We start from the raw sequence: 22,288 nt of genomic DNA, 5'->3' as shown, positions 1-22,288 counted from the left end.
TACAAAACTGAATCTGTTACTCTGGAACTTGTAATTTTGATTCTGGGAATGTGGTCATTTTTTTTCTGTTCTTTCTTTCTTGAACTCCATAGGGTTTGATATTAGGCTTCCTGGTGTGTTTCTTATATTCACAAGGATTATGAGAAAGATATACTGAACCCCAAGGCTGGGTATCTCCACCATTTATAAATCATTGGAATTGATATTTAAAACAGTTTTACTGACAATACTGATGCTACCAGTACAATGAACAAATTTTGGTCTAAAATGCCCTAGATGTATTCTTTAACTGTTCTCCTTTTAATATCTAGGTTTTATATTTTTCTATTACCTTTGATCGACCTTCTTTCCATCAAATTTCTGCTGAATCATATCTTTTCTGACTGGCTTACAATTCACCCTACTAGTGAGCTCTCCTCCGAGGATTCTGTCTAAACAGTGCAAAAACCCAGCAGAGACAGGCAATGGGCACACAGATGTGCTGCAGTCTGCAGCCCACACCTTCTCCTACTCTTTCTCCATGCTGGGGTCCATACTTCTCAGTAATTTAGTCATCTTTTGTCTTTCCCACTAAAATGTAAACTTTATAAGGGTGTGGGGTTTTGTTTTGTTTTGTTTTTTGCTTAATTTTTGTCTAGTTCATTCCCAACTTCCTTAATATTAGTTGAAAAATACTAAAACATTCAATATATTGTATCTTACTTTTAGAAGTGTCATGTATTCACATGATGACCTTGAACTTCCTATGTAGCTGGAGATGATTTTGACATTTTTGTGTATGAGGAAGGATCTCACTGTATAACCCTGGATGGCTATGTAAAGCAGGCTCTACTTGAACTCACAGAACTCCATCTGCCTCTGTGCTGTGATTAAAGGAATGTGTCACCATGTCTATATACTGGAATGTGTCACCATGTCTGTATACTACATTTTTTTATTTTCCTGCCTCAGTACCTCTTGAGTGCTAGGATTGCAGGCATAATATGTATTATGTGGTGCTGGAGGTTAAAGCCAGCGTTTGTGTATGCTAGATAAGCGCTCTACAAACTGAGCTATATACTCAGCCTGGATGATCAAGCTTGATGAATTTTTCAACTTTATCCTTCTAATATTCATATTGCTTTTCAAACTGACTAAATTGTATTTTCATATCTTGTTTTCTAAGTGATATTTAATTATTTTATTTATATCATGGATGGAATACATTGACTTTAGGGTTTCTCTTAGTTGCTTTTCTATCACTACGAAGAAACAAAGGCAATTTATAAAAGAAAGAGTTTATTTGGTGCTTGCTTAGAGTTTCAGAGGGTTAATCCATGACCATCAAGGCAGGGAGCATGACAGCAGGCAAGCAGGTCTAGCATAGCACTAAAGCAGTAGCTCAGTGCTCACACTTTGAAATAACGACCATGCTGCAGACAAGAACCAATGTAGTCCTCTGGTGCTTTCTTCCTTTGTTATTGTAAATTCGTTGGTTCTCGGTCTATCCCATTGGAAGTTTCTGCTTGAATCCAAATGAGTTTTCGCATCTCTGTTCATGCCCTTAGACCTCACAGATGCAAACAGAGGTGTGCCTTCCCCGCTCTAAGGTAAACCTACTTTGAGTAACTTGACAATGAAGATCAGCCAGCACAGTGTGCTTGAGTTATTCTGGGAGTCTTCCCAGAGGAACACAGTAAATAGAGAGAAAGCACAGTCAAGGAGATGATGACACCAGGTGAAGTCCCAACCTCAGCTAAAGCTCAAAGAAAGAACGCTCTGAACATCCCAATCTCCCTGGACTATACTCATCTCCAGCCAAAGGAGCTGAGCTGCTGTCTGTCTTGTTTTATCTTTGTACTGAATGGAGTGCTTTGTCTGAAGGGCACGGTGGTTTGGGTAGTGGAGAAAATTCTCTGAAATGCTTGTATATCTCAGAAATGGCAAGTTGATGGCATTGTCCAGAGAGAAAGCTGAGAGATGCTGAGAAACCCCCAAGTCTGTGAAAGCTGGAGGATGGGTCTGTGAGCTGGTCCACTGGATCCCAGGAGAGCTGTGCAGGCACCAGAACTATCCCTCAAACCCAGCTGCTCGCCCACAGATAACCAAGAATGGCATTTCTCATACTTATAACCACATTGCTATTTCTTTTTTATCTGTTATTTCAGCTTATCTTTAAGGTGATTTTACAGTGAATGAAGAACAACATTAATATTAATACTCTTATTTTTCAGAAAAGTTAAAGCAAGGATTATGTGTCTTTCTAGCATTTCCACACTCTAAATTCTAGTTCCCTACATCATGTTTGAGTTTCTCAAATTCTCTAGAGCTGTGGATTGTAGCCTGGTTATCCTTTACTTTACATCTAATATCCATTTATGAGTGAGTATATATCATGTTTGTCTTTCTGGATCTGGGTTACCTTACTCAGTATGATTTTTTTCTAGTTCCATCCATTTGCCTACAAATTTCATGATGTCATTCATTTTTTTGTTTTTTTTCCTGTTGAGTAATACTCCATTGTATAAATAAATCACATTTTCTTTATCCATTCTTCCATTTGGGGGCATCTAGGTTGTTTCGAGGTTCTGGCTATTATGAATAATACTGCTATGAACATAGTTGAGCAAATGTCCTTGGGGGTATGGTTGAACTCATTTCTGTATATGCCCAAGAGTGGTATAGCTGGGTTTTGAGGTAGATTGATCCCCCATTTTCTGAGAAACTGACATACTGATTTCCCAAATGGCTGTACAAGTTTGTGGGAGCTCACAGAATCTGGATGGACAGCTGGGAAGCTGGCATAGGACTGACCTGGGCCCTCTGCATCTGGGTGATAATTGTGTAGCTTGGTCTTTTGTGGGACTCCTAGTAGTGGGACGAGGACTGTCCTTGGTGCATGAGCTGCCTCTTTGGAACCTATGCCCTATGGTGGGATGTCTTATTCAACCTTGATGCAGTGGGGAGCAGCTTAGTCCTGCCTCAGCTTGATATGCCATGCTTTCTTGATTCCCATGAGAGGCCTTACCCCATCTAAGTGGAGATGGAGGAGGAGTGGATGGGGGAAGGTAGAAGGAAGATGGGGGATAGGTGGGAGGGGAAACTGGTTGGTATATAAAATAAATAAATAATAATGAAAACAAAAAGATGTGCTTGATTAAATTCCATTGGTTTAAGCAAAGCTCATGGAAAGAAGCTTTAAAACATTCCTGGAGTACAGACGGGTGTGAATTGTTTAGAACATTCTTGGAATTAGTCTTAATTAGGGTTTCTATTGCTGTGAAGAGACACCATGATCACAGAAACTCTTATAAAGAAAACAGTTCATTGGGGTGACTTTCAGTTTCAAAGGTCCCATTATTATCATGGTGGCATGCAGGCAGACATGGTGCTAAAGGAGTAGCTGAGAGTCCTGCATCTTCCAGAGAACAAGAAGTTGACTGATGCTGTGTAGTATCCTGAGCATAGGAAACCTCTAAGCCCATCCCCACAGTGACACACTTCCTCTGGCAAGGAGGTTCCCATTTTAATGAAGCCACACCTCCCAATACTACCTATGAGATTATGGAGTTCAATTACATGCAAAGTACCACAGAATTCTTCCATAATTTTCCTGTGTGGGCATATTTGCATTTAGTACTTAATGACTCAGCCCATTTCTGCCAAAGTATGACTACTACTCTCCAAAATTATTATCTGTTATTGTTACTATCTGGTATTGACAGGACATGCCCTTCCAGTTTTGTTTGCACACAAAAACTTCCTTGCCCCTCACTCTTTCTGCTGATGATAGTTTAGTGGTGAGTCTATCAGTGGCTTTGAAAACTTCAGAGAAGCTGAGGACAGGAGTTTGTCTACCCTATGAATTAATTCCAAGCTCTTTTGCTGTTGAACCTTCTGTTTTTGAACCCTTTGTCCTTTATGTGATCTGACATGGTGCTTTCAAACCAAGTGGCACCTGTAAACCACCTTTGGAGCCTAACATGTATAGACATCCTGACTGATTCAGACCTATGAAATATACCATGTGGGTGTGGATGGTAACTACACCTGAATCTTTAATGGGACCATGGTTAAAAACACTGATGTAAAACAGCAGACTGTAACAGGCCCATTGGTGTCAAGCTAGGTCAAGCTGTCATTTACATCTTGACATTAGACTTTTAAACTAAAATTTTCTTTCTTATTTGAAATTATAAATGTTAAGCATTCTATTACAATTTAATATAGTAACTAATTAAAGAATGTATATCCTGTGAATTTAAACTTTCAATCATACATATCAATGTGAGAATATTTTAGCCTTGAGAAAGTGATTGATAATAACATGAAGCCATTATGATAACAGGACAGTAACACTGACTTAGCATACTCACTAACTTTTAACTGTTGAGAATAAGTTTCTTCAGAGACAGTGAAGTCATTTGGGGGTTCTTTCCAGTAGGATCTTCAAGTAAAGTAGGTAAAATGTGTTTTTAAAAACATCTTTTGAAAACTAGGAACGGTAAATGGTCAAATGATGTATTTTCATGTGTTATACACAAATTGACTAGCGATTGCTCTCCTTAATGAGGATTTGTGTTTGAATTTCTGCCTAGCTTTTCATTATGCAGTGTAGTGGCTGCAGGTGGCTTGATGATGGGGCTTAGTGAAGCATGTGTCTCATGAATGCTCATGTTCAGTTTCTTGGCAGTACTGAAGTGGAGCAACCAAAGGGAACAGAAGTCGTGAGAGATGCTGTGAGGAAACTGAAGGTAAGGAAAGCCCTCAGAAAAAAATGGCTAGTGCATTAATCTCATGTCATCAGCAGATGGATGGAAGTCAAAACATGGACAACTGTGGTAGGTGTAATTCCACTCTCATTAAACTAACATTAAATAACTATCACCTGTTCAAGGAGACATTTTGAATTCTAAACACATTTGCTGCACATACTATATTTTTATAAAAGTGTAATTTCTTAAAAGCTTTTAAGGCTGAACTCCATAAGTGTTTGTATTTGTGGTCATCCTTTATATTTGTTGGACAATATCAACCCATGCTTTAGCTTGAAAAGTAGAACCATAGAAATCTTTTACAGTTAAAGTGTCATATCTAACAGTTGAAAAGATGATTCCAAAGCAAAACTTTGTAGCGTTGTTATACATTAAGGATACCCCAATGGGCCATGTCAATGAGCAGTTTTAGGAGAGATTGTGTGACTATGATAGCAAAAGAAAATATTTATTAAAAGGCCTAAGTGTTTATGAGTAATACATTTCTTGAGAAAAATTCATGCAACCTCATGAACTCATGTTCAGTAAGTTTCCTGGTAAAATGTTCCCACTACACACTACACACTACAAACACAGCTCAGCTGTTCAAAGTCAGCCTCACTGAGATCTCAGTTGGGAAAACTCCTTCAAGAGGTCGTGCATCTTCACATTGTAAGAGGATCTACAGACCACTACTTTGTTTGCAAAGTTAGTTTTTTTCTCTGTGGCCACTCTCACCATCTGATGGATGTGGGACAACCTTTCTGTGATCTTGGCTCTAGATCATATGCTCCTTCCACAGGCTGAATCATGAACATTAAAAGTTACAACTGTGTTTTGAGAAGGTCAGATGAAGTATATGCAAAATTTAAATTGAGGGAAAATCTGAATAGGATTTGTATTGGGAATAATGAAATGATGTAGGCCATGCCTTCATGCATTTGCTCTTGTGACTATTTGACACAAGTACTGTAAGTAAACATTCTGTGTAGTCTCAATATAGTATCACTCATATTTGGGGAAAATGCTGTCATTAACCATTTCTTTCCACTATTCGTTAGGTGATGATTCAGGGTGGCCGTTGTCTGAACAACCTTTTTTAATCCCTATTAGAGGGTTTTATTTAAACACCTTGTAGTTTGTGGCAACACTTAAGTTATGACTCTATCTAATTGTTTAAATAGTGGTGTAAACCAGGGTTGAACACAACTTTAATGCAACCAGAACATATCTTAAAAGAACAAGGATGTTGGCAACATTTCTTTATACTTTGGGAATTCTTCATTCAGTATCTCATATATGAAACTAAAATGATTCAATTGTATTATGACTTTGCCAAAGAGATACTTGGACTCAAATGACTTCTTAAACTATGGCTAGTTTATATGCATTTTGTGAGGTTTTATATGGTATTTCTATATAGTTTCACACTTAGAAATGAACTCTTACTGGGCATAATGGACAATAACAGGATAGTTAAAATATATAGTTAATGGACAGTAGCTTTGCTTAAATGTGTATCTTTCAAAATTAATATGCATTTGATAAATAAATTATATTGATTGAAAAATTTGTTTTTTGTGGGGAAAGTGTATATATATACATATACATACCTATATATGAGAGAATCTTGTACTAGTGAACCCGAGTTAGACAATGGTTTTACCTAAGTTTTTTTGTAACCGTTTCTTTTTTGCTGTGTCAGAGGTCAAAAGCTATTATAAAATGTATTAATATTTACACTTATTTTTAATTTTGCTATCATATAGATATGGCCATGGGGTGGCGCTGTGGTTCCACTAGAAATAGAAACCGCCAAATGTCCAAGGTCCCATTTTGATTTTGTGCTTATTTTCTCCAAATACATGTGTCCCGACACTTTTAGTAAATATACTGCAGTGTTGTGCTCGGCTTTTTCTCTCATGTAAAGATGTTATTTATATTTACTCCCTTTTCTAAGTTTGCATTTTAAATGTATTGGCTCCTGACATTAGGTAAGAATTAGAAATATAAGCATAACACAGACTGATGAAAATCTTAAAGAATTTTCAAACTCCTGTAATCCATGATGTCTGTTTGTGTTTTAACAAATACTTCTAGGGATTTGCTTATTCTGTATTTTGTGACTATAGAGATTTCATTGTTTAATAATTTTAAAACAATTTGTGTGAGAAAGAAAATACTTTCATACTCTGTTTGTCAAAACGGCATGCCATTTTTCTATTTCTTAATCATACTTTAGCCTGATATTTAAAAAAGCAGTAAGTATCGAAAAGTGTGATACTATACAAACTTGGCACTGTTGTTATGAATTTCATTTTCAGAAAAGGTCTGTTACAACACAATCAGTTCAAACATCAGGACTTAATATGTGCTCATAACTTGGTATATTTTAGTCTGAATACACACTGGGACATAGATATTAGCTCAGCAGCCTCCCTGAGACATGAGTAGTGACAAAATTTTTTTGGCCTCAGTTTGAAAGGATTATCTCCTAGTTAAAGAGGCTCCACTCAAATATATGAAACTACTTCAATGTAATACAGCATAGGGAGTCACTGTCAAAATATGTTTGCTTATCATCTTAGGTCTTCATCATTGGATTTCGCTCTGTGTAACATAATTCTGTTGTGTCATCACAGTTTTTTTTTTCTTCAGTTGACCAATTGATTAGAACTTAGTTATGCTTAACAGTATGATTATTGGGAATATTTTAGCAACTTAAGTGTAAGAATCACAAAGTGGCATACGAGTGCTGAATAATTTGAGGGTGTGATAGTATACGTAAGTGATCCTAAGAATTCTACCAGGGAACTCCTGTAGCCAATAAACACCTTTACCTAAGTGGCTAGATACAAGATTAATTAAAATAATAATAATATAATTTAAAAACTGGCATGAATTTTGATAAAGGAGCCAGAAATACATATTGATAAAGGACAGTACCTTCAACAAATGACCCTGGTCATTCTGGATGTCTGCATGTAGAAGAATACAAACAGACCCATATTTATCACCCTGCACAAAACCCTAGTCCATGTGGATCAAAGACCTCAACATAAAACCAGGTATACTCAACCTGAGAGAAGAGAAAGTGGGAAATAGCATTGAATACTTTGGACAGAAGACAACTTTCTGAACAGTACACTGATAGTACGGGCATTAAGATCAGCAATTAATAAATGGGAACTCAAGAAGCTGAAAATCTTCTGTAAGACAAGGGACACTGTCAGTCAGACAAAATGGCAGCCTACAGGATGGGAAAGTATTTTTACCAACTCCACATATAATTGAGATATCAAAAAGCCAAAATAATCTAGTATAAAAATATGATCAAGATCTAAACAAAATCCTTAATAGAGGCTTCTCAAAGGACTAAGAAATATTTAAGGAAATGTTCAACATCCTTAGTTATCAGGGAAATGCAAATCAAAGCTACTTTGAGAGTCCATCTTATAGCTGTCATAATGGCTAAGATCAATAACAGAAGTGAAAGCTCATGCTGGTGAGCATGTGGAGCAAGGGAAGTACTCCTCCATTGCTGGTGGGAATGCAAACTTGTACAGCTACTATGGATATCAATATGGTGGTTCCTTAGAAGGTTGGGAGTTAATCTACTTCAAGATCCAGCTATACCACTCTTGGGCATATACACAAAGGATGCTCCATCCTGCCACAAAGACATTTGTTCAGCAGTGTTCATTGCAGATGTCCTTCAGCAGAAGAATGGATAAGGAATATATGTGGTACATTTATACAACAAAGTATTAGTCACCTGTTTTGTAAAAATGGCATAATGAAATTTACATGCAAAAGTATAGAACTAGAAGAAAAATCATCCTTAGTGGAGCAACCGAGTCACAGAAAGACAGCTTCACTTGTGAGTGGATATTAGCCATAAAAAGAAATGATAACCAAACTGCAATCAATAGATCCAGTGAGATTTGGTAAAGTGGAAGGGCCTGGAAGATGCAGGAACTTCCTTGGCAGGAGGAAATAGAATAGATTTTATGGTCAGACTTGGGTAAGGTGGAGACAGGAATGAGGGTTCAGGTGGAATGAGATTGAATGGAAGGAGACAGTGCAATAAGAGATGAATTGGAGAGCATTTGGGTGACAGTATGGTGACAGAGGATTTTTTTCTGGAATCTATGAAGGTGACCCTATAATGGGGCATATGGAATCTTAACTTCCCTCTCTTATAGTCAAGAAAGACTTCCAGTGGTCACAGTAGGTTGCATTCAATTGAATTGTTGGCCAAGGGAGTGCCATGGAAATCCCTAAGTAACCAAGGCTGTTGCTAAGTCAGAGGATTGCTATCTGAAAACTGACAACAGGACCCCATTGCCAAGGACAATGCCCATACTCCTCAATGAACTTGGAGACGTCAGAGTAGTGCCTACATGGAGCCCTCACCCCTGTGTTCTAGTCTCTTTGGTGTGTACTTTGAAGGCTACCAAAAGAGAAACATGGACCATATTGCAGCCACAAAACCTCTGAACTACAGTATGTCCTGCATGCAAAATATACTAGGTCAATGGTGGCACAGAACTTATAGGAATAGCCATCCAATGTCTGATTTGACTTAAGACTCACTTAATAAGAAGGAACCCATATCTGAGACTTCTTGGGTAACTAAGAAACAGAGAATAGGTAGCTCAGAGATACCTAGGATAAAACAAAACTCTACTGGTCTAAAAAAATCAATAAAATGATTCCTAATGATAATCTGCTATACTCATAGATCAATGCCTTATCCAGCCATCACCAGAGAGTCTTCCTCCGGCAGTAGATGAGAACAGATGCTAAGACCCACAGTCAGACATTATGTGAAGAGAGAATCTGAATTGGAGGTGTCCATTCCACCCCTCAGATCTCAGGAATTCCTCCTGAAGAGGAGATGGAATGATTGTAAGAGCCAGTGGGTATTGAGGACACCAGTAGAGTAAGGCCCTCAGAATCAACTGAGCAAGACACATATGAGGTCATAGAGACTGGAGCAGCAAGCACAAAGCCTTCATGGATCTGCATCAGATCCTCTGAATATATGCTCGAGCTGTTAGTTTAGAATTTGTATGGGACTCCTGATAGTGAGAGGTCTTTGATTCTTGTGCCTGCTCTTGTGATTCTTTTCCTCCTACTGGTTTACTGTGTCCAACTTCAATATGATAGTTCTTGCTTGCTCATATTATCTTTTATTTTGTTATATTTGGCTGTTATCTCTTAGAAACCTATTCTTTCTAATGAGAGACAGAAAGGGAATGGATATGAAGCAGAGTGGAGGTGGGGAGGAACTGGGAGGAGTAGAGGGAAGAGAACTATAATCAGGATGTAATGTGTGAGAAATCTATTTTCAATAAACGAAACACACACAAAGTAGCATAGGATTGCCAAATAATAGGGACACATTAATACATTTGCCTACTAACATACATTCCATTAGTAATGGACTTATATTTCATTTTTCAAAACATCCTTCGAGAGATGTATGGAAATTGTGTAATGACAGCATTAAAATTCAATGCTCTTTAAATCTTCATTACAAGCTCTAAATAGCAGTGACTCATGTTTAACTGACTTTATAATTTCAAATATCATTTCATTTTTTCATTATTTCATGAGTACAAAGGTGTTGTTTTGATGCTGTGTTGTATAAAATGCTTATGTTTCACATCCTTTGAACATTCTATTGGATCGGATTATTATGTTCAAGTTACAACTATCATTCTATCTATGTAGGTCTATAAAGAAAGGAATTCAGAACAAAAATGGAAAGGGATTTTCGAACAAGACTGTTCAAGCATTTACATTAAAATCATGAATGGGAAAAAGAATATACTCAAGGACAAGAGAGCATCATGTCATGCACTGTCTTTCATCACTCCTGAATTAGAATTTTGGTACATAGTTAAAAAATCCACATGTAAGAAAATCAAGGAGAGTTAAGATGGGAGCATGCAAAGTCTTGTGAGCAGTGATCTTGACTTTTGCAAAAGAAAAGAAAAGAAAAATGCAGTAAGAAAGTGGTTATCAAATTATTTAAGATATAAAGCTGAGTGAGTCTAATTCTAGATACAAGACTTTAGCAAGTATGTTTCCAGTCATCATATCACAAAATTGATGGGAGCCTTGATATACATGAAACAAAAAGGAAGAATTTATTTTTTTTAATGCAGAAAATGTGATGTTAAAGGAAGAGGTCTAATGCAACTGTAGTTTTCCCATTTGATGGTTGGGATTGTTGAAGGACATTAGGAAATGGAGTTTCGGTTGAATGGGAACTGAGAAAGCAAAGGGTTTTTTTTGTTTTCTGTTTTTTTGTTTGTTTGTTTGTTTGTTTTTTGCACTGTTAGCTTCTTCTTGACATGAGGCAGGGGAGGGATGCCAGAGGATTACACCAAGTGTTTAGTTCTTTTTCTCATCTGCTCATACTCCCTTTCCTGAGACTTCCCTTTCTCCATCCCTCCTCCTCCTCGTGTGTGTGTGTGCGTGTGTGTGTGTGTGTATGTGTGTCTGTGTACACATGTGTAACACTCTTTCCTTTCTTCATTTCTTCCACTCATTTTTTTGTCTTTCTAAATAGGAAAGTTTTAAATTACAGAGTGTTTTATGGAAAGATTTTCATAAAATACAAGGCTACACGAATTACTGTTTCCAGATGGTGAAAAGGCCTTGGAAGCCACTGCCTGGCCTTTCAAGCAGCCCAGGGTGGCTTTTCTCAGGTGGCCTTCCGTAGGTAAAGAACACAGATCAACTGGTGCTGTTAGTACTTCACGCATGGAAACCTCACAATTGCTTAATTATTCTAAGTCAGAAGGATACTGGCAGTGGAAAGGAAAGCTAATACACATTCATGGAAGGAGAGCTGTAGTAACTTTTGGGTTGCATGAAAGCAAAACATGTTTCTTAAAGACCTAAAAGTATTTGGCATACATTGCATGTCATGTGCACACTGTAAGACTTCTAGAGACAAAAGAAAAAATAATAACTAAGCAGCTTATGTTCAAAGGAATGCAGAAAGAGCAGGCTGAAAAATTATGCCACCCAACATGGAATAAAACAAATAGCACCAGCTGGGATTCGAAGGCAGACACTTCAAGGCACTCCTGTAGGCATTAATTACGTTCTTCTCTGTGGTGGTGCAAAGACGTGAAATAAAAAGGCTTTCACCACTCTGCCCCAGGAACAACTGTACCATGCATGCTCACATCTGCCCTAAATTAGAGTGAATTGCACAATGCAAATAGGATACACTAGAGCCCTGGAGTCCTGCCCGACCTCACATCTGATCCATTTGAATCAAGTTCAGAGGCCTTTCCATATGTTGAAATGAGTTGTAGAAGCTCTAGGAGTAGGGTGAGCAATTCTACTACTTTTAAAGTCTCCTTTTTCCTCTTTAAAAAAAGTCATATAGAGGGAAGGAGCTAACAAAGAAGTAGGGAGTCAGAGGGGTTGCCAGCAGAAACCAGAACATCCAGTGAACTAAGAAAATAGGGAGCTGGGCAGAAACTGAGACACTCAGTGAACCGTGGATTCAGGTAAGTAGCAATTAAACCAAAAAGGATTACATGATACTTCCCAGGACATATTTATTTTAGCAGCACATATATGTTTTATGTATATGCATAGGTAAACCTTTGTATCTATACTAATATTAAAAGTTGGTAGACATATCTACTGTTTAACACTCAAATTCAATTGAATCTTATAATATTTCTTCCATTAAATCCAGAAAAGCTGGGGAGAGATAGGCAGAAACTTCCTCCACCTGAGAGCAGAACCATTCTGATTTTCCTTTAGATTTTACAGACAGCTATGAAAGTAGGGAGAAACTTTGTCTCCAAAATGCTGTATTTGTGATTCTAGACCACATCTGGATCCACACAGGAGTCATTCATGTGTGAAATGACTGGAGCTCTTAGCTTTGGTTTAGATGTGTCCGTTGGTGTTTTCTTTGTTGGTCTGGATGATAGGACAGTGTACACAATTAAGTAGGTGTCACTCAATAGCAGGTGAACAGCAAATTATGAGAATGTATTGAATTAAAATTATCTTGAAATGACGTAACATCTACCTACCATTCCACATTGCTTTCTTTGTTGGTTGGTACACATGCAGCCTTTTAAATATAATGTCAAAAATGTGTGAAAATCAAGGTTTTGTAGGATTTGGGGGATTTGTTGTTGTCTAATGATAAGATTAGCATGGTGGCATATACCTGTAATCACAGCACTTGCGTGGCTAGGGCAGTGGATTGTTATAAATTTGAGCCCAGCCTGGATCTACATAATGATTTCTAGCCTGGCATGGAATACAAAAGGAGGGCTTGCCTCAAAAATAAAAGCCAAGCAAATGAACAAAAAACAAAGGCAAATGAATCTGAATTACAGTGCCAGACAGAGAGGGTACTGAGAAAAACTGTTTCTGTGAGATGCTTTGTAATGGGTACTACCTGGATTTATGAATGCCTGTTACAGACACAAACTCCAAATATACATTTATGTTCATTTTCCACAGGAATGAAACCATAATGTTATGTATTTCTTTGTCACTTCTAGTTTGCAAGACACATCAAGAAATCTGAAGGCCAAAAGATTCCTAAAGTTGAGTTGCAAATATCAATTTATGGAGTAAAAATTCTTGAACCCAAAAGCAAGGTAAGGCTTGTTTTTGAGAGTCATATTGCCCTATTCTTCAGCCAGTGACAATTATATTTATTTTCATGGATATTTATTACCAGCTTTAAATGTTTGGTTCTTGGTGATTTATTTAAATGTGTATTTGGGAAAAGGGAACTTGGAATCTTGGAGATGTCTATTCTGCAGCCTGTTCCACAATTAACATCTTATACAAAGTATATTCAGTACTGATAATACCTGTATTTAGAGATTTCTATTCACTTTATGTGCAAGGTATATATGGTATAGTTTGCTGGGTATGAAAGAAAAGGAAAGCTGTGCCATGTGTTAAAATGTCCTTTCTTGTAGATACAATTGACATGTGTAAGTTTTCTTGGGGCTGCTATAACAAAATACCAAAGGCTGGGTAACTTAAACAACAACAATTTATTTCTTTTGTAGTTGTGAACCCAAAATCTCAATATCCATATGTCCACAAACCCAGTTTCCTCCATAGCCTCCTCCCTTGGCACCGCTGGCTGACTGCTGTATCTTCATATGCATGCACACTTCAGATTCTTTGTGTGCTGGGTTTTATTTATTTGTTTTTAATAAGGGCACCAGAAATCACAAATCCATGAAGCTACCACTGCAAAAAGAAGCTTTTATGACCCAAATTGGCAGCACTAATCTATGGGCATGAATTTAGTTATTTAGGAAGTAATTTGGTGACACATTTTGTCCATTTAGTAAACAACAGCAGTCATTTCCTTAAGGACTGGCTACAAGCACTGACCACATCTATGATGCCAGGCAGGAATTCTCTCCTCTGGTGCAGACTTGAAATTCAATCAGTAAGTAGTTGGTTGTCCCTATAATATAGACTTGCCACAATTGTACCAGTGGGCTCATCTTTCCTGTCCAGTTGATTGCATAGCATGCAAGGATTAGACTGTGTAAGACCACATAGCAATTCTTCCTTGGCAAGCTGCATAACATCTCCTGACACTGAGGTCAAACCAGTAGGAAGAAAGCTCCCAGCCAAAGTTCAACTTCATTTCTACATGTTCTGTGGCTGACACTTACGGCAATAGGGTCTTGCCATGTAGTTATGCTGGACAGCAAACAACAGTGACAATGACCTCTTTATTTGGGGTTCTCAGGGGTATCCTTGACCAACAGCTCAAAGGAGGTAGCCTACTTCTGACACAGGAATTTTTACTTAATGTCTTACATTTCCCAGGAGAAGCTTTGTCTACCTATGCAGGGTCCTTCCATTTAAACTCATTGTTTTTACATTCTGCTTTTAACCTGTCTTACCAATTATCAGTCTTCCTTAGGAACGTTTTCATACACCGTTAGTTTTAGTTGGCCTCCCCCAACCATTTTTGTTTCTTCCATCTCCCTACAACCTTCCACATTCAATTCTTGCCACCCCAATGGTGAAGTCAGAAGTTAGACAGTGTTCAGAATCATCCACCAACATGAGCAATGAGGATTCAAGACAAAATATAAATATGGTAGGGAGATTTTCTAATTGGCTATGGCTAGATGCCTGCCTTATTTAGACATAGTGTAACGAGCTGGCTGCTGGTGATTGGTTAAAACCCAGTTATATGTAATTAGCTGAAGCTGCAGTTTTAATCTTTTTTTTAATTTAAATTAGAAACAAGCTTGTTTCACATGTCAATCCCAGCTCTCTCTCCCTCCCCTTTCCCCCTCTTTCCTTCATTGCCCCCCAACCTCTACCCAATCCCCTCTCCACTCTCCAGGAAGGGTGAGACCCTTTGTGGGGGATCTCCAAAGTCTGCCATTATCATCTGGGGCCTAGGCCCTCCCCTATGTGTCCATGCTGAGAGAGCATCCCTCCATGTGGAATGGGCTCCTAAAGTCTATCTGGATGCCAGGAATAAATGCTGATCTATTGCCCGAGGCCCCAAAGAATGCCAAGGTCTCCTCACTGACACCCACATTCAGGGGGTCTAGATCAGTCCCACTCTGGCCGCTCACTATCAGTTTAGGGTCCATGAGCTCCCCCTTGTTCAGGTCAGCTGTTTCTGTGGGTTTCACCCACCCACACTTGACCCCTTTGAAGCTGCACTTTTTGTTATATATAAAGTTAGGCGGTTCACACCTAACTTGCAGTTTGTTAGCTAAGAAATGAAATAGGCAGAAAGTCTCAAATTAATGTGCTCCTGCTTATTTCATTAAACATTTTTGATGCAATTATAGTTTATCGTATTGGGAATGAGCTCTTCAGGCAGAAGAATGGATAGTTCTTGGAATGAGTTATATTGTACTTACCTAACAGAATTGCAAACTGAGGTCTACACAATCCTAAACTTATTTTTTAAATTTATTTTATTTTATGGGAATGGGTGTTTTGCAAGCATGTGTGTCTGTGTTACCACTTGCATGCATGGTCCTGATAGAAGCCAGAAGAGGGCACTGAAACTGGAATTACAGATAGTTTTGAGTGCTGAGAATCAGATGTGTGTCCTCTCGAAGAGTAATCGGTGTCTTAATTGCTTTGCCATCTCTCAAGCCCCAGAATCCTAATCTTTTAATGTATTTGTAAATAGTTGAGGAATCTTGTCATGTGGTTCCTGTTCCTACATTCAGTGATATAGAACAATGATGTCTTTCAAATTCAAGGCCTGAATTTAAGACTTATTAATATACCCTGTAGTACTTTCCTATTTTACACCCCCAATTAAACAACAAATGAGGACCTGGATGTTTTAGTTATGGCTGCTCCAATATAACTGCTCCTGTAGGAGCAGTGAGGAGGGTCATTCCAGTGTACCATAGTATGTGTAGTTTGCTTAGATACAAGATAATTGAAAATGATTCTCATTTCCCAAACAGGTGGCGTAGCTGAGAAAAATTCATTAGGCAAATGACACATGTGAAAAGGATAATAGACCAGGAAAGTAACAAGCACAGGCAGCACTATAGCATACTCTTAACTCATATCCTGTAATCTCCTTAGTTCCAATCACTGCACACTTAGAATGATCCAAATGCTTCATTGTTATATACTTAAAAATATACTTAAAATACTCTCAGCTTCTTTCTCTACTTTATGCATTGAAGAATATCCTGCCCAGGGAGTGGTCCCACCCGCCACTATCATGGGTCTTTCCACATAAATTGATGTAATTGCCTAATGATATGCCCAAAGGCCTGTTTCCTGTTATGATTCTGGGGTTATCACAAGGTGACAGTTCACATGAACCATCACACCAATATAAACAAATAATAGGATAACGAGGAACTGATTACAACCAAATACTGTTGACCGTACTGATTGTTGGATAGAGGAAAGATGACACATTTCACCACTAACTATAGAAATGATGGGTTTATCATGTAAGTAAGTAGAAATAATAAATCTGCATGATCATTTTTCAACTATTTAATTATGACTCAGGGCTGTTGTTTGATTGACAATATTAAAACAAAATTGTTGCATTTTAAGAGTAGATTCAATAAATACCTTTGCATCTCATCATATTTTATCCTCTCTTTTTTCTTTTCAGAGTAGATTCAGTAATCTACCCTTTTTAATCCTATCATATTCGGATTCCTCTATATTTTTTAGAACAAAAATTTTAAATATAATCCCTTTTATTCAATTTTCTTCCTGATCATAAGCAACAACATTTTGTAACCAGTTCCCTAAACAATGACAAATATCCATAACCCAATGAGTGATTAAAACCACCCACCCACCCCACCTCTTGGTTCTTAAGATTACTTCATGCTGTCTGTGGGTGATGACATCTTTAGGGGATCCTGAAAAGAAAATGTTGGTTAATTGTCAAGCTGTATCATTTGTTATCCAGTCTCTGCATAATGGGCAAGTACAAGGCCTCTTTCAAATACTGGCTAAAGTAGTCTGTGAGGCTGAAACACCTCACCTAGCCACCTCAAAATTGTTCCAAGCAGTATCTGTGAGGCTTGATCATCTCAGGAAGTCACCTCAAAATGGTTATGAGCAGTTGTAGTCCAAAGCTAATTTTTTATGATTTTTAATTTAAATTAGAAACAATCTTGTTTTATATATCAATTCCAGTTCCCTCTCCCTCTGCTCCTCCCCCGCTCCCCACCAATCCCCTATCCCATCACCTTTCTGCTCTCCAGGGAGGGTGAGGTCTTCTATGGGGGATCTTCAAATTCTGTCACATCATTTGGAGCAAGCCCTATAATGAGATTGATGACTACCTTATGTGCCAATCTATATAATCTATAGTTGGTGTTGCTCATCATAACGGTGTTGTAATAGTACGAGTGAAATTGTTGTGGGGCCACATCCTCCTTTTGGAGACTTCACGTCACTGTTAGACATGGTCATATTTCACTGTAGAAAACTGATAGATACTCAAACTAGAAGGTACATAAAGGAAGACAAAAAACCTTTTCTAGAGTTGGTTAGTACTCCATATGACCATTAATATCATGACCACAATTATGAGATTAGTAGCAATACAAAAGTCCTAAAAATTTGTTTTCCGTTCCATATCAGATGACTGTTCTGACATGAGACAGAGATTTTATATGTTACATTAACAAGCATGCTTGGGTTTAGAGAAGGAGAATGGATATAGATATGATGAGATGAAAAGGTAGATTATTGAATCTACTCTTAAAAAGTAACAAAATGGTGCCTCACATTGGGCATCAATTTATTGCATTTTCTTTCTTTCTTTTTTTTTTGTTTTTTTTTTTTGTTGTTGTTTTTTCGAGACAGGGTTTCTCTGTATTGTTTTGGAGGCTGTCGGTCCAGCCTGGCCTCAAACTCACAGAGATCCGCCTGCCTCTGCCTCCCGAGTGCTGGGATTAAAGGCGTGCGCCACCACCGCCCGGCTCAACTTATTGCATTTTCTTATCCAGCCGGGTCCCGCCATCCTTCTCAGCCCCAAATGAACTCACAGATGCTATATTAATTATTAAACTGTTGGCCATGGCTGGGGCTTCTTATTGGCTAACTTTCTTTAAATTATGAATCCATATCTGTTAACCTATGTATTGCCACGAGGTTGTGACTTACCTATAATCCAGCATGTTACTCCTTTGGTAACATGGCATCTCCACTGTCTTCCTTCATCTACCTTTCCCAGCATTCTCCTTGTCTCCTAGTTCCACCTATCTTCCTTTCTAGCCATTCAGTGTTTTATGCATCAACCAATAAGAGAAACATATATGCAGAAGTACATCCCCCATCACAAAAATAGTGTCAATGTGAAAAAAAATGAGTGCACTATCAGGGAAAAATATATGAACAAATCTAAGAGATACACTGTTGTTTATCTAAATTATAGGGCCAGAAAGAGAAGATGCCCTCATCAATAGACTATTGACAAAAAGAAAGAGACTATGAAAGTAAAAGGAAGACTTTTAGAGAGCAGAAAGGATTGGGTAGCAGAACTTACAGTGGGCAATGGACTAGAAATGTTTAAAATATGTTCCATTCATATATAGAATGTCACAATGAAACCAATTATTCTTTACAGTTAGGATTCACTAGTTAGGAAAGCCTACATACTACTCTTTCTAGCACTACCCTTCTCTCCTATAAACATATATAGATCAGAATGTCCAAACATACTACCCATACAGTATCTTTCTCATTTCATAGTTAAGTTCATCCAACAAATGCTTGATTACAGGTCATTAAGTGGACATTCCAGGGACAATGCATTGCTATAGATGAATTCTGTTGGCATTTATTATCTAAGGCAGCTAAGTTCTTATTTTCAGTCTTATAAACAAAGTAGAAATAAGACTGATAGATTAAATCAAATCAAGCATGCCTGTAAAATGCAAAAAGATTAGATTGTATGGCATCCTTATTGATTTTGATGACAGTCTTTGAGTTTCTGATTCAACTGCAATAAATACAGGAAAAATGTTTGTAACAGACACTCTGGTGTTTAAAATTGGAAATACCTGGTCAGCCTTGGATGGAACTATAATAGCTCAATTGCTAATCTTTTACAACACTCAATTGCTAATCTTTTTTACAATATTGGGATGATCAGAGTTTCTGACTGACATTTTGTGTTATAATGCACTTTGAAATAAAGGATGCATATAGAGAGAGTAGAAAACAGAATGATTATTGATTGCATTTTATTTTCATCAGTTCTAATTAAGAAAAATATACGATTTTTTTCTAAACCCAGTATGTTCAGAAAACTATGGTGCTAAATAAATGATATTGATGATGATCCTGAGTAATAACTCAGTTTGTGTGTGTGTGTGTGTGTGTGAGTACGCACGCATGTGCATGTACACCCATGCTGCTACTCTTTCAGGTTGATTAGTTGTCTATTAGAAGCCATAATTCCGTCATCTGATGACTGTTGTGTTAACAGCCCTATACTACCAAAGTTGCAAGGATGACCTTTTCGGACAGAAAAGGCCCAGGAGTGAATGAATACCATACAGACCAGATATTTAATGAGAGAACTATGGATGAGTTGTTTCCGGGGCTCGTGTGAACTTGTACAGAGGTGGTTCTGTTGTAGACTACAGTGTCAATTATTTCCAGAAACCCAAAATGCAAAGAATTTGGCAAAATTTGTTAATTTCTATAAACCTTTGGAAATGTTTTCATATTTTGGGGGCTCAGTATCCTCTTATATAAATGTTCAAGGTTTAAAGAATATGGATTTTAAACATCCTTTGTAGGTCACAGAAACCCTGTAAACCACTGATATTCCTTTTTCCAGCATGTACTGGTGTATGCACTAATACAGTGAATGTCTTGTTTCGGAGTCAGGAGGTCCATCTCCATTATGTGTGTATTTGTTTAAATTTGAGGCATTTGCAATTAAAGAGAAAGACTTGATAGGTGATTGCTACACTTTCAAAACTGTAAGATGTATTATTAACACAGTTGACATTTCAGAATGTGGAAGAAAGTACAATCAACTATATTTATTTCCATTCATGTTCACAGGAAGTCCAACACAACTGCCAGCTTCATAGAATATCATTTTGTGCAGATGATAAAACTGACAAGCGGATATTCACTTTTATATGCAAAGATTCCGAGTCAAATAAACATTTGTGTTATGTATTTGACAGCGAAAAATGTGTAAGTATGCCAGATGTTTTAGGGTGGTTTGTTCTCTTTTACAAGCCAGGAATTGTCTTGTTTCCGGCATTAACCAAGTATTTGGAAATGAATAAAGCATTCAAATGTTTAACTGCACTAATAGATTCATCCTGTCGTTAGAACAGCCTTCAGAATTTCATCCTAACTAAATGCTTATGTTCATTAGCGAAAGCTCACATGCAAATTTTTTCATTAGAGCATCATGGCTACTTTCATCTGTCTGCATTGATCTCAATATAATTTAGCTAATTCTGAATTTTAATCTTTAAGTCTGCATGATACAAAGAAGAACAGTGAGCACAACAAGTTTCCTAGAATATGAGGAATTTAAGGAAAACAAATATTTTAAGCTGAGGAATACCTGCTGTATGGCTTTTTAGAATGTTTCCGATTATTTGAAAGTTGGTTTTTGATGTGTGTGTGTGTGTGTGTGTGTGTGCAGGTGTGTGGACTCTGAAGTTCTTAGCATGTAAGGATGTTTAGGAAACTTAATCATCCAACATCTTAAGAAAAACCGTGTGTCTTGCTTACAAGTGTAAGTTAATTTTCATAGCCAAATCTGTGTTTTGTTATAAAAACCCAAGATGTGATTTCTGAGCACATATTGTAGCTATTGATGGCGTCAATGGAAAACCATCCAACCTCAACAACACTGTTGGATTAAAATGGAAGTAGAACTAAGCTCATTTAGATTCTATTTTTTCCTTGTGCTCAAAAATAGAAAATTACTAATATCGTGAGGAGGTGGTTTATTTCTCTGGTTTTTCCTTGTGGGCTTTCTGAGAATAAATACCTACATGAGAATTCATACCTATTTCTTGCATTAGGTAGATAACAGATATCTAGTAAGTTTTGTTTTCTTGATGGAAAATACATTGTCGAAATTTACCAAACTAGCTAGTTATTTCCTACATCTTTTAAATTTTAGAGCTCTTAAAAAGCAAGTTCATATGGTGTCTATGTGACACTATAAGACTTACTTGGAATTTTGTAAACATTACAGGACATCTCATCTAAAAATATGCTTATCAATGCAAATCAGCATTCTACAGGCAAGAAGGAACTTTATATGGAGAGCACATTATTTCTATCCCATTTCACAATTGCATTATGGTTGCATATTTCAACGCTTTCTCAACATGTTGTTTGCAGATGATTTTGTTTATGTGATTAAGAATATTGAAGCTAAAATAATTTCTATTTTAATATGTAACACTCTTCCTTTTTTTGAACCAAAGCAATAACCTCAATTTTCTTTCACCCAAGCCTTCAACATGGAAATCAACTTCCTTCGAATCCTCTGAAGTGGTTCATAATTCAATCTCCATTCTCATAGTTACATGCTACTTTGTAATCTCTCTTTGATACCCATCTAAATCTATCATATGATCATAAGGAGAAAGAAAGTGTTTCTTGTATAGATACATCACATTTGAAAAAAGTATATGTCTTTTTTTTAAACCTCAAGGACAATTTTATTAGAGTTTAATTGTTGAATTTATATGGAAGGGAAGTTATAAACCTCAGAAGTTGTCTGGAGAAGGAGAATCAAAGATGAAGAGATAAAACCCTCCAAATGAGTTACTAACATGGAGGCTTGTCACATGGGAGAGGAAGATATCAGAGAAAGAATAAGGAAGCCTGACATGTTGGGGAACAAGTGCTTTAAAAGATAAAAAGAAACTGGGAATATTAATGCTTTTTGATGTGACTCAGAAAAGGGGCTGACTTATAAAACTGCATGCTGTGGTCCAGTAAGCTATCACCTAAAATTCTGGGAAAGGAAGATGTGATATCTCAGCAAACCTACC

General features: G+C 37.3%; 1 protein-coding gene across 6 annotated transcripts in view; it reads left to right on the top strand.

Moving 5' to 3' along the window:
• Positions 1–22,288, top strand: part of Gulp1 (GULP PTB domain containing engulfment adaptor 1) — a 245,834-nt gene that overhangs the window by 188,761 nt on the left and 34,785 nt on the right. For all 6 annotated transcript variants that reach the window (XM_005084476.4, XM_040753685.1, XM_040753681.1 and 3 more), the window contains 3 exons: positions 4,662–4,733; positions 13,292–13,390; positions 20,319–20,456. In XM_005084476.4, the coding sequence (XP_005084533.1) occupies positions 4,662–4,733; positions 13,292–13,390; positions 20,319–20,456 (309 nt within the window). The remainder of the gene's footprint in view (positions 1–4,661; positions 4,734–13,291; positions 13,391–20,318; positions 20,457–22,288) is intronic.

Source organism: Mesocricetus auratus, unplaced genomic scaffold, assembly GCF_017639785.1.
Source record: "Mesocricetus auratus isolate SY011 unplaced genomic scaffold, BCM_Maur_2.0 Super-Scaffold_100010, whole genome shotgun sequence".
In the NCBI taxonomy this organism is placed as follows: Eukaryota; Metazoa; Chordata; class Mammalia; order Rodentia; family Cricetidae; genus Mesocricetus; species Mesocricetus auratus.
Note: the sequence above shows the minus strand (reverse complement) of the source record. Positions and strands in the feature narration are given on the sequence as shown.